A 13,573-nucleotide genomic window follows, 5' to 3' on the forward strand; every position below is an offset into this window, starting at 1 on the left:
GGGCGAGCGGATATCGTAACGAGAGGAACGATCTTGAGCAAGAGTAGCAAACTCCTAGACTTCAAAGACGACCTCGACTTCATTTCTAGAAACCTTGGGACGGCGGAGCCGACGTGACTGGTTCACTGTAGTGTAACAACCCTTTTAGCTGAATCTGGGGGCCGTTAATTTCGGATCTCGGACAGTGAAACGCATGCGCTTCTACAGTAAGCTAATTTAAGACCGCTTTATTGTTAAGAATAATTGAGCCTCCAATGCTCATGCCTATAGATAAATGATAAGACAATACCGCTGTTGTCTGCTATAAATTATAGCGGCACAGTGGTCAAATTTCACAGCTCGGACACCCAGAATAACTAGATGCCCTCGTCTTCCACCGATTAGTAATTTTACAACAATAAGAAAATTTATTCAATTTTTATTCAACTGCGCCAATAACCTCCAGAATGTGATCTCCGTTAGCCTTCGTCGTCGTCTCCGCCAATTTCGTCCAATTCAGAAATAGAACACCAACGTTTTATTCTGTCTGCTGAGTAAACCGTGCGGAAACGCCTTCCATGTCTATCGCTTCCGGGCATGTCCTCAATCCGATATCGATCGTTGTCAAGGACTTCAGCTACCATAAAAGGTCCTTTGTATCGAGGCTCTAATTTCCTACTTCCGGGCATGAACTGGTCCTTCTTCACCAATATCAGGTCATTGACCTTGTACCGCTCAGCTGTTTTTCTTCGTTGATCGAAATACTTTTTCTGTGAACGCTGTCGTTGACTCGTCGAAGCTGCCGCTTGGGTTCGATAACTATCCGCGTCGCGTACTGCGCTATCAGATCCGTCATGTAGCGCGATAATTAGCTCGTTATACACATAGTCTCTGGGCTTGAATGATAAAACCAACGATGTAGGTGTAACTCCAGTTGTTGAATTCGGTGCATTATTAATCGCCCACTGGATCTGCCTGACATTATTATCCCACTTGCGATCATCCTCGTCGATCATGGCCCGCAACGCCACCAAAATGGTTCTGTTACTTCGCTCGACTTGACCGTTACCACGTGGGGTCCCAACGGCTACTCTCACATGCTCAACTCCATTATCGCGACAGTATTTTTCAAATGCATTTGAAGTAAATGCTGTCCCACGGTCTGTGATTAATCTTGCAGGAAATCCGAATATAGCCGCGATTTCATCTAACAGGCTCAGTACCGGTCCAGTCTGCGTTGATTTAACTGCTTTTATCACCACAAACTTTGAAAACGCACAAATCAGCACGAGTAAATGTTCATTGCCCTTGCTAGAGCGAATAAATGGCCCCAATGTGAATGTCCATGTGAATGGTAATAAACGGTATCGGTGTTTTCGGGATCGGGTGTAAAAAACCTTCCTCGCGACCTACTTTGCTTTTGATGAAAGCACACTTGGGGCATGCTTTAAGGTAGCCTCGAACATACTTCCTCATATTAGGAAACCAAAACTGCTCCTTAATCATTTTCAACACCTTCTCCTCGCCAAAATGGCCACGGTCGTCGTGGAAACTCTTTACTATTCTCCAACGAATTCTGACTGGAACAACCCATCGTTTCGCCCCTTCAATCCGACGATAAAGCCTATTGTTTTCTATGATATAACACCTGCCGATCTTCATCGCATAATGGGTCGCTACCCAGTTTATTTATAATGTCAATGAGCTTCGGGTCCTGTCTTTGAAGTGAGACCAAAAAGTCATTGTTACTCATTTCGATCGTTAACATATTTTCCACCACTGTTTTCTCATCCCTGGACTCTTCCACCGGATTTCTGCTCAATGCATCCGCATGTTTTATCTGACATCCGCTTCTATACTCTAAACGGAAATCGTATTCTTGCAGCTTTAAGAAGTACCGAGCAATCCGCCCATCCATCTCGCGTTTTGCATAAGTATCCCGAACAGCCGAACAATCAGTTCGTATGACAAAGAACCGTCCGAGCAAATATAACCGGAACCGCTCTACGCTGGCCACCACCGCCAAGACTTCGAGATCGTAGCTGTGGTACTTCGATTCACTTGAACTCGTCTTTCTGCTGAAGTACCCAAGCGGTTTCCAGCCACCTTCTTGATTGATTAATAAAACTCCTGCCAAACCGCTACTCGATGCATCCGTATGAAGCTCCAGGTCAGCATTTGGATCATATAACGCCAGTATCGGACGCGTGATAAGAATTTGCTTGAGGTTTTTAAACGCTAACTGCTGCTGATCACCCCATTTAAATTCCACATCTTTCTTTAGAAGACTGTACATCGGTGCTGCTATAATACTGAAATTTTTAACAAAACGCCGGAAAAAGCCAGCCAACCCCAGAAATTGGCGAACTTCATGTACTGTTTTTGGCTGAGCGAATTCTGCAACCGCAACCGTTTTTGCTGCTCCCGGCTGTATCCCTTCGCCGGAAATTTCGAATCCGAGGAAAGTCACCTTCCGCATAAAGAAATAGCTCTTTTTCAAGTTAATTGTGAACCCTTCCTCTCGCACCACATCTAATAGGATTATAAATTTCGACAGCACTTCTTCTTCCTCTCGTCCTGCTACAATCAGATCGTCGATATAGGCTACAATCACTATTCCGCGTTTTCGTGCCTTTTCCACCATTTTGTTTACGGCTCTTTGGAATACCGCACAACCATTTGCCAGTCCAAATGGCATCCGAAGGAATCGGTAATGTCCCTCTGTCGTCGAAAAAGCAGTGAAGTTCTGGCTTTTCTTTTCCAACGGGATTTGATAGTATCCGCTGAATAAATCTACCGCGATAAACACACACGACCCTTCGAGTTTGTTTAGGCATGTTTCTATATCCGGCATGGGAAATCTGTCTTTTACGGTCTTCGAATTTAGTAGACGGTAATCAATGGCCATTCGATATTCTTTGTTTTTTTTCGGCACTAACACCACGCGACTATTGAACGGAGATTCGGTCTCTTCGATGATGCCGGCCTCCAACAGGTCATTCACTATCTCGGCTAATGCGGCTTCTTTAGCGTACTCCATCTTTTGCGGTTTAATAAACACTGGATCCTTATCGACGAGTTGGATCTTCATTTCCGATGATTTGGCTTTCCCCATCTCCCTCATATTTAACGCGAAACAATCTCGATATTCCTGAATCACTTTTACCAGCTTTCGGGTATTTTCAGCCGATCCTTCACTGTTCACTTGCTCACACCGAATCTCTTCCTTTTGATCACTCCAATCAATTTTGTAGATGTTTGCCACCTGAACTTCATCCTCCGATGATGTATCCGATACGTTTCCTCGAACCTCTTCATCCCACTCGAATCGAACTTCACCTCTTTTCTTGATCATCATCACCGCGTCGCGCTCAATGATGTCTTTGCCCAGGATCACTGGCACATCTTGGGCCCAGTCTGGAACAACCGCCAACGAAACATCTAGCGATATGCCATCCACTACCAACCTAGCCGTGACTACTTCTTTCACTTTCACCTTATCGCTTTTTCCAAATCCTTGAAGCAAAAAGTTACACGATTTTACTTTGCCCATCTGGCTCTTAAATTTTTCCCAGACGGTCGACCGATCCGCACCCGAATCGATGTGCGCTTCATATTGCTTACCAGCTAACTCTACAGTTTTTCGAAACAGGCTCTTTTTGTCCACCATACGCATCAAATTCGTTCCACCGGTGGAAACTCTTCCCTCTCGCTTCTGTTCACTTTTGAATCCTACATTAGCTTTGCAGTCGCGTTTCAAGTGACCTTCCAATGAACATCGAAAACATTTGACCTTTGGACACTTCCTCGCCACATGTCCCGGTTCTTTGCACTGGTAACAAATAGGTTCTTCATTGGCAATCCTGTTTGTTTTCAGACTCGTACTTTGTCTTTCACGACCGTTGGTCCCACTGCGGCTAGTAGAAGATACCGACTCAACGTTATTCACCCATTGTAGCTGCTCTAACAGTTTCTGCACCGAATCCGTCTTCCCGATCGACAAACTGGATTTTTGAAGAAATTGTTTCAGCCCGCTTATGATGTATGTCACAATAACATCTTCCGTGAAGCCTCCGTTGCGCCCCATGGCAACCATCTCATAAACATATTCTTCAATCACCTCTCCAGTTTTCCAACTACGAGCCGACATAAGGTTATGGTAATAAACGGGGTTCTTTTTAGCAGGAAACCCTTTCACAATTTCCGATTTGAACTTTTCCCACTCTGTAACGGTGTTCTGGCAGCCTTCAAACCAAAGCTTTGCGCATCCGCCCAAGTTTAACCGAGCACAATGAAGTTTTATTTTATCCGTCCACTCATAACTATTTCCCGTATCATCGATAGCTTTCACCCATGCTTCGGCAGACATACAGGTCGGTGACTTGGGATCGAATTCCGAAACATATTCTCTTAACTCACGCATATCGGGCAAACGATACGAATTTGGCGGACGTGGTGCCGATGTCCCCTCTCCACCGCCGGAAAGCTGCAATTGTTCGATTTGCAATTTTAATGCCTCAATTTGGGCTTTTAACTCGTTCTCCATTTTGTTCTGAAGCGTCACTTTGGTTTTTCTGTCCGTCACTTTACTAGCTGCTTCCTCGAATGTGTCCGAATCAGACATTGTACATTCCAACGCGCAAAAACTAGATAATTTCTCCGGCGCTCAACGGTCTAATCCAGCCTGGGGACGGCAGCTAATCAACAACTATCCGACGGTAGAGTTTTCCGTATGGTATGATTTTCGACTCGATAGATTCCCCGACAATGGAAAATATCTACACTTCGATCCGACTCAGATCAATCCCCGACGGTGGATATGTCTTACACGCGACAGAGAAATCCCCGGCGATGGATTTTCTCTCGAACCGAACCACGTGAACGACCCGATTTTCTTTGGCACAATTCACCGACTTCTTATTGTCTCGTGAATACTAAGGGCTTCTCTTGTTCTGCGTACTACACTGAGCATACAAACAGTAGCCACGCAATCAAACCCAATAGACCTTTTGTCTGTCACGGTCACTCCTTTGTCTAGCGATCACCACTGTATGAAATTATAAAACGTGGACATCATATTAACCAGCTCCCACTTCGATTTTACTACAAAATTTTTATCTCCTCTGTTAATCCGAGATTCAGATCCTGTCTACAGCTTTGTAACAACCCTTTTAGCTGAATCTGGGGGCCGTTAATTTCGGATCTCGGACAGTTAAAAGCATGCGCTTCTACAGTAAGCTAATTTAAGACCGCTTTATTGTTAAGAATAATTGAGCCTCCAATGCTCATGCCAATAGATAAATGATAAGACAATACCGCTGTTGTCTGTTATAAATTATAGTGGCACAGTGGTCAAATTTCACAGTAGTTTATTGACTTTCGCCAAATGTACGTTGGCAATCTTCCCAAGCAGGGGATTTGGACAGCCGAGCGTTCGGTAAAATTTTTTATGATGCCAAACGTTAGTAAAGATCCGTAAACGTCGAACTGCAAAACTGAAATTTTTACCGAACGCTCGGCTGTCCAAATCTCGGCAAATTTTGCTGAGTTTTTTAAGTGTGTACATTGTCAGGTTCCTCAGGCGGCTTATGCCTCTTAATCGCAGCGTTTGGCGAAGCTCAAAGTAAGCACGTTGTCCTGCTTGAATATGCCGCTGGATCTCCTTATTTGTATTGTTGTCCGCGGCTACCAGCGATCCCACATACACGAGCTCATCTACCACTTCTGGTTCGTCGCCATCAACGATTACCGTCCGCGAAAAAAGCACGTTCGTCTCATTTGATCCGCGTTAATGATTTAATTTATTTAATTTGGACCAGACCAAATCGCAAAATTTAAAAGAATGAGTTAATGACAGGGACAGCAAACGAAGAAGAATTTTCTTAGCTACATTTTACTCTAATTAGACTACATAAATGTTGCAAACAGCCAGTGTTATGAGATGATTTCAAACAATTGATAGCTATAAACCATACAGAGCAGCAAATTTTGAACGCGTTTTTCTCGAAATAAGATTTTTGTCACTTGAATCGGTCTGACTTAACAGCGACCATTTGATCATTCATGTATTTGGTCTTCGACGCGTTGATTTAAAGCCCAATCCTGCTAGACTCCGCCTTGAGTCTAGCACAGATGGCCTTCGTCGTGACAAAGTTTCTGTCACCTGCTTAGCCACCTGGCAAAGTCATCTGCTTAGCCAATAAGTTTGCTTCATTACCTCTCTTTTTGAAATCTGATTGTCGGATCACCTTAAGAGCGATGTTGAGAATCATACAGGATAAGTTGTTCTTCAGCACCCTCGCTGCGTCTTGAAGAGACTTAGTTCTATGGACTTTAACAGCCTCTCCCATCCTAGATTCGAACATACAACGTACCTCAATGCCGACTGGGAAGCCATAACTTTAACTCTGTTATTTCAATTTGATTTTTGGTCTGATGAGCAAAGAAAAGCCGTGGGATTAAACGTCCTTTCTAAGATTTGACCCTTCTTCATCGACAGACTTCGCAGTCGGCTACGAAGGTGAAGTACAGGGCAGTTACGGGCTAGTGCAAAAATCCTACTGACTCTATGGCATCGTCTAACCGAGATTCGAACATGCGACGACTGGCTTGTTAGACCAGCATCGTACCTCGAAATCAACTAAGCGGCATTTGTCTGATGAAGAACACTCAATATCAACCAGAATAGTTTTTAACTGAAAATAATTCTCCATTTCCTGAATAAGCTGCTTACGGTTAGGCTATGTCAGATTTGTTCTTGTAAACCGCCAACCGCCCCCCCCCCCCAGAACTTTTCTGGCCACGCCCGTGCCATCTACTAGCAGACTCAGTTGACGGCATGTGCAATCTATTCGCAATTTTTTTTTTGCAAAATACGCTGACTGAAGTGCTGGACTTCCACGTGGGTCAGTTCCCCAACACCGATATCTATCAGAGAAATTAAATCGTCCGCTGCTGCAGGGCCTGATGGAATCCCTGCGCTTGTTTTGAGGAGATGTGCAGGAGCTCTGTGCGTACCATTGCGATTCATTTGCAACAGTCCATTAAACCACTCTACATTTCCGAACCACTGGAAGAACTAGATTATGTTTCCAGTGTTTAAGATGGGAGAAAAAAGGAATATCTCTAATTACCGTGACACCCCAAGTAGCAATTCTAATGCCAATTGGCTTTACTTGATTTTTATGAAGGTTTTATTGCGGAATTAATCATTACCTCTAGTTTTATTGTGGTATTGCGCAATACCAAGAGGATACGAGTCCAAACACTCTTATAGCTAGCTAGAAAACCATAATAAAACTGTTAATAAAGGAAATTTATTGTGGTTGCTTATATTACCACGTTAAAACTGATTGGCTGCACCACGTCTCTTATAAACTTGTGGCATAACAATACAAAATGGCGCACCAATCAAAATTGATCTTATCGCGGTTACTTGTCAAACCGCAATAAATCTGTTAGTTTTATAAAGCTATTAATAAACAGCCTGACCCAACAGTTTTTGTGCTGCTATTATGAAGAATACCGAAGTTCAACACCAAAATTGTTTTAGCTTGCAACCAAAAATTCATCAATGCAAAGTGTTTTGCAGAAAGAAAGTTATTAACAGTCGGTTTTCCTGTCACAGGAAGCAACTAAAATGATTATTATGAAATTTAAGATTGAGTAACTGAATCAGTTTTCGAAAATTGCAAAATTTCAATGGCGCGTTGGTTTTATCCACCTATCATATCAATATGCACGATAAAATTTAATGCGCACATGATGCTAATGAACTATAAGATTGCTCAAAATTTTATTATGTTATTGTATGTGATATTTTATTATAGTCACTATAAACCAAATCGTTCAGAATAATCTGACAGTAAAGCTTTAACTTTTCTGCTCATGGTTGTATTTTCAAGTTTACAAAGCTGGTAAACCGATATTAAGCTTTCACCAGAGCGAAAAGCGAAAAGCGAAAAGCTCCATTAAATTAAGGCGGTGGCTATCAAGCAGCGCAAGCTTAATCGGTTTTATTGCTGCTTTCAGCAGAGCGTGATACGACTACTTGAGTTTAGAGCCTGAGAGAGTAGAGGTAGTCTACCATCTTGTAAAGGTTATGAAAACATTCGGAGGAGTGGTCCACTTGGTCAGAAAGCAGTTTTATAGCGGTCAACAGAAAGTTCTGGTGGAGCTCATAGTTCTATTAGAGGTTTTATGAAATTGCTCATAAAAACCACTTGATAAAACTTGGAATTGTTACTTAGGATAACATCACTAAGTGCAGGATCCAAGCTGTTAGAAACGCTAGTCAGAAAGCAACCCATACAAGTTTGACGGCTTGTATATTTCAATCGATCAGCACAGCTTCTTTCATGCAAGATCTATTTCTACAAACTTTATACTGTTCGCGTCACACTGCATAGTCAGCATGAGAGACGTTGGATGCCGTTGATACCATTTACACGGATCAGAAATCAGCGTTTGACAGAGTAATCATAAGATTTTAATCGTCGCAATCGATCGGTTGGGTGCACCAACTACGTTTGTGCAGTAACATCATATCTCGCCAATCATCGAAGGCGTGTGAAACTGTAGTGCTTCTGGTATACCACCGGGGAGTAACCCTGGACCGCTGCTTTTCTCCATATTTATCAACGATGTTTGTTTCGCTGTATCCACTGGATGCAAACTATTCTATGCTGATGACGTAAAAATTTACTTAAGGGTGAAGGATTGCAGGCAGCTACAATGGATAATGGACTTGTTTGTAGGTTGATGTTCTGCAAATCGCATAGAAATCAGCGTGACAAAATGTGCCGTAATCGGGAATGGATTGATCAATAGAGTTTCAACTCTCGAGCATCTCGGAATTTAGCTTGACACACAACTTTTGTTCAGGGACCACTACTCCTGAGGGCTGTCCCACACTCAGTGCACCGATATAGCTTATTTAATTATAACACTTCCGCCTAGTAAAACTAAAAAAAGTTTTGTATGGGGCAGTTATAGAGTCAATTATTATCCATAAGATTGCTGAACTAAGCATTGTTCTATCTTAGGTATCTACGGCGCACTCCCAATTCACACCTTTCTGTACACCACATGGTGTGAACTGGAATCCGTGAATCCTTAAGAGTTTCTAAGGTCAATTAATGTGGAAACCAAACCAAATTGCAGTTAGCCACTATTGGACAAACTAGAGAGCTATAGAGAACTTTCAGGCAATGTGGATCTTTAAAATCGCGTGTGATTTTGGAGATCGAATCTAGCTGGCGTGTGACTCTTGATATGAATGCGGCGTGATGTAAGTGCAAAGTGAGCTTTGCGTTAAGAAGAACACCGAGATCGCTTGGATGTGTTGTAGTCGTAACCTCACACTTGACAATGCTGATTATGAGCCAGTTTCTTCGACACCAACCAACGAAATCATTCAGCATCGCCTACGGACGATGGCAATCATCTATGATTCGAACTGCTAGATACAATTTAAGGTCGTTGGCATATACCAATTTGCAGCTATATGTGAGTAACAAGGTGACGTTGTTGAAAAACAGCATGAATAACAGGGACCCCATGTTGCTTCCCTGCGGAACTTTTGAGTCAATAATAAAATCCGAATACATGCATGCGCCGAGTTTAACGCGTAACATTCTACCGCATAGGTACGAACTCAACCATTCAACGAATCGACAAAAAATACCAAGTCGCGATATTCTACACAGAAGGATCTTGTGATCAATACGATCGAAAGCTGCTTTTAGATCAGTGTAGATGAAATCAATTCGTGCTTTCTGCTCCACATGCGATGTACACGACGGAGTAAACTTCAGCAAGTTAGTACAAACGGAGAGGCCTGAGACGAATCCATGTTGAGAGGTAGAGATGTATTTCTGTGTATGGAAGCCACTCACTATAATTGCTCGAATTACTTAGAGCCAGTATAAATATAAATTATAAACCGAACCACCAAAGGTCTTTACCGCAGCCTGCAGCCAAAGATTCAACGGAACAATTTCATAGCCTTAAAAGTGCACTTATGGTAAGATCCGAAAACGAAGTTTTCCTGTTCCTTTCCCATGATCCCTTCCAAATTACAAACAAACGAAAGCCGCTTCCCATGGCAGTGTGTGACCGTTATCTTGCCCCGCCCGCGTGTGACAACTGTTGTTTTGGCACTACGGTACAAAGTTTCTAACAACCCAGTTCCCACGAGAAAGCCGAACCCGTTTGCTAAGCGCCACTAGATTGTCAACCCAACATTAGAATCCACCTGTCCTTATGTGTAAAGAATAAATGCAATTCAATGCGGTCCAAAATCGGTTCCGTAACGCCCACCTGAGTCCCGGTTTTTCCAAGAATCTTGCGGTTTCTTTAGCCGCTCTCGGCGATTGATTATACTTATCTAGTTGTACTGCTTTAAACCTGTAAAAGGTAGAACCTTTTGTGAAAAATTTATTGACTTTGTAATCCCCTTTTGTGTGTCGAACGATATGTTTTAAATTATTGTGTTAAACAAAAGTTTGGTTGGTTTTATGCCCATTTGAAACAAGCGCCAACCGGTGCCTCAAAGTACCGGTCCTCGGCAAATCTGGCTTATCTGATGCAATTAAGTTGATTTATCGGTCATAACCTTTAGAGAAGAGTCTTTTTTCGGCTTAGAAAATCAACGATCGTCCGGTATCAAAAAAGCCAACTCACCATCATAGAAATTTATGTCGCATCGTTCGCTTTTCTTCCTATCCTATCTACTGCACCCGACAAGTGCAAAATTTGCTGCTTGAAGGGCCCATTGAAAATAACTAGAACGATGATCGGTCCGCAGGGATAGAATTTCGGTTCTCGAATGGGATGCTGCCGGGTCGGTTTGCGTTGATCATCATCACCCCACAGCATTGAGGCGAAACTTTGTTTGTCGGCGAACGGCAGGGGTCCTCACCGGTCGGTCGTTCGGCAAAGTGCAGTCGGTGGTGCGTGCAAACGAACGACCATGTCCTCGATCAGCGAAAATAATAGTCACGATGGTGATTTTTCTTCCAGATTTTTGCTCTAGATTTATAGTGCTCTCGGGCTTTGCAGTCTTTGAAGGGGAAGGTCGCCGAAGAACGGGCGCATGGGTCACTTTTCTTGTGCTTTTACTCTTACTTTCTGGATCATTTTCAAAACGGTGGTGCTGACAGACAGACACTGGCACTGGTGTGCTGGCAAAAGAAGGATATCGATTTACAACTTGTATGTAAATAGACCGGCGACTTTTCGGTCACTTTGTTGGTAATTAATCATTTTAAAATTGTCTGTCGGTGCACGAAACATATGGCACAGTGACAAAAGGCGATTAGATCAGACGATGTTTGAGCATTCAAATAATAATGTTGGTGAAATTGATTTTTTGTAGATTTTAAACGAATCGAATCGCATCGTTTCTTTTACAAAAGCACGGTAAAAGTTACAATCTTTCCTCAAAATTATGTTCACAGTACCAAATCCCCACGCAAATCGTATTTTAAGCTCAAAACGTATCATTGGCTACAGTTGGAATGCCCGTTCTCCCTGTCCCAACTGCTTTTTCTTCGCTCCACCATTACATGAATCTTAAAAACGGCGGTTCCTCTTGCCAAAGCAAAAACAACAACCAAGAGTTTGGAAAGTTTCCATTCCGTCGTCTGTAGAAGGTGCTGTTCCTCCTTCCTGTGTCGCCCCACACGAATCACGGCGATCAATCGAACTCGGAGCGCAGGCTTTGCCACGGCCCCTTTACGAACAGCGAACAGGTGGGACGGGATGGGACGGAACAGTGGGCGTTGGTGGAGGGTCCACGTTTCATTCAACAATTTGTCCGATATCTCACTCGCTCTTGCTACCGCCCCCCCCCCCCTCCTCAGTTTGACTCACTCGGTTGTTGTTGTCGGTGATTCCGGAGCTGAGGCGGAATCGATTTGCTACACCATCACACCGAGGCCACCTCCATCGCTCCATCCATCGAGCGGGAAACGGGAGGAAAGTGTGAGAGTCACAACCGGATCATTCATAACAAAGGCCCATACCGTCATCCGTCGTTGCAATATGGGAAAAGTGTTTCGAAAGGGGTCGAAATTACAGTACTTTACCGCGTTTAATTGCACTTATCGAAACAATTCATTAAACATCTTAACTGCGGCCAAACGGTGCGTCGGTGGCAGACTGTTCGGCCCGTTGCAGTACTACTACTACTACTACTAGTAGTAGTAGTGGTGTAGTAACAGGGCAGGGCATTGTTTTATCTTTCGACAACAATAGAAGTTGAACCTGATACCGGCAGAGTACGCGACGACGTTGAACGCGAAAGAGAGTCGAAAGATCAAAAGCGAAAAGCGCGCGTCAACAAGCCAAGCACGCGCGTGTAATGAATTTCTTAATGATAGTTATAAAAGTCCTAGTAATGATTATAATAAAAGCAGTAACCCTTAACAAAACATGTTTATCTCAGTGCTGCTTCGCTCGAAATGGTTTCGTCGTATGCTCAATTTTCCGCATTAAAGTGTTCTGTTGAGCAGTTGAGTGCGCCGTTGAGTTGCAAAATTCAGTGTGATTGTACTCCTCGGAACCGATCCTCACCGGCCTTTCAGCTTTCGAGGAAGCTAAAAATCAATTATATGAGCTGAGCCTATAATCAGACAAACGATATGTATAAAACGGATATTTTCACTTGTTAAATCTGTACTTAACATTTAGTTCGATTCAATTTACTTCCCAGTAATAACCTTCCCTACGAGCACCCGATGAAAATTGACTCATTAGAAAGTTAAAAATTAAAACGACTATCATCGGAAGAAACAGCTATCAATCCGGTTCTGATTTATTGCTCAGTTCGATGAAAGGTGCAGCTATCTTTTTTTTGTAAAACAAACTACTACGGAACAGGGAACTCGTAAATTCGTTTGCAAATCGATATACTTTTAGCAGGCAAGGCGGGTTTATATCCATGTGTAAAAGCAGGAGATCTTACTTCTTTAGTATCGATACGAATGGCAATATGCTTAATTTTTCTCTACCTAAAATAAAAACTTATATAATTATGGAAAAAAATCATTGCATCTAGATCTATCACAATGGACGCAGTTGAGCTAGTCCCCTCCTCCTCCTTTCCTAGCAGCCGTGATGGCTCGTGCTGTATCAAAAACTTGTCTCCATTATTTGAGATCAAGCGCGACTTGTCGCCAATTCGTTGAGCGTCTCGACACTTGCAACCCTTAACCGCTTAAATCACGTCGAGCCATCTAGCGCGTTGGGCTCTCCCATTCCAGATGCCAGAGGAATTCTTGAAGAAATAAGACTTCGTTACACAGTCGTGCGGCGTCCTTGCGGTGTGACTGGCTAACCATAGCCGAACGACTTTCGCCAGGTGACAGGTGAGAATTGCTCTGAATAGTTCTCGTGCAGCTCGTGGGCTCCACCATTCTCCGTTTTCCGTTCTTATCCAGCAACTCCGATCCCGACCTCCTCTTGGTACCTGCCGGAATACGAACAACCTTAGCGGAGATCGGGTATCCAACCCCAGTGGAAACTAAGGCCGTATACTAACCGGGAAGGAAGTATAGTGAGTCTCGGTACTATAAGATGGCAGCCCCATCGC

At 43.2% G+C, this 13,573-nt stretch overlaps 1 protein-coding gene across 1 annotated transcript; it reads right to left on the reverse strand.

The window, feature by feature from the left end:
• Nucleotides 1-1,603: 1,603 nt before the first annotated feature.
• On the reverse strand, nt 1,604-4,603 carry LOC128746141 (uncharacterized). The gene has a single exon (XM_053843190.1). It carries the CDS (start codon nt 4,601-4,603, stop codon nt 1,604-1,606), a length of 3,000 nt encoding a protein of 999 aa, XP_053699165.1.
• Nucleotides 4,604-13,573: the final 8,970 nt, after the last annotated feature.

Source organism: Sabethes cyaneus, chromosome 1 (assembly GCF_943734655.1).
Source record: "Sabethes cyaneus chromosome 1, idSabCyanKW18_F2, whole genome shotgun sequence".
Taxonomy (NCBI): Eukaryota; Metazoa; Arthropoda; class Insecta; order Diptera; family Culicidae; genus Sabethes; species Sabethes cyaneus.

Coding starts and splice junctions, on each gene's coding strand:
- LOC128746141 (XM_053843190.1), bottom strand. CDS start 4,603: ATGTCTGATTCGGACACATTCGAGGAAGCAGCTAGTAAAGTGACGGAC.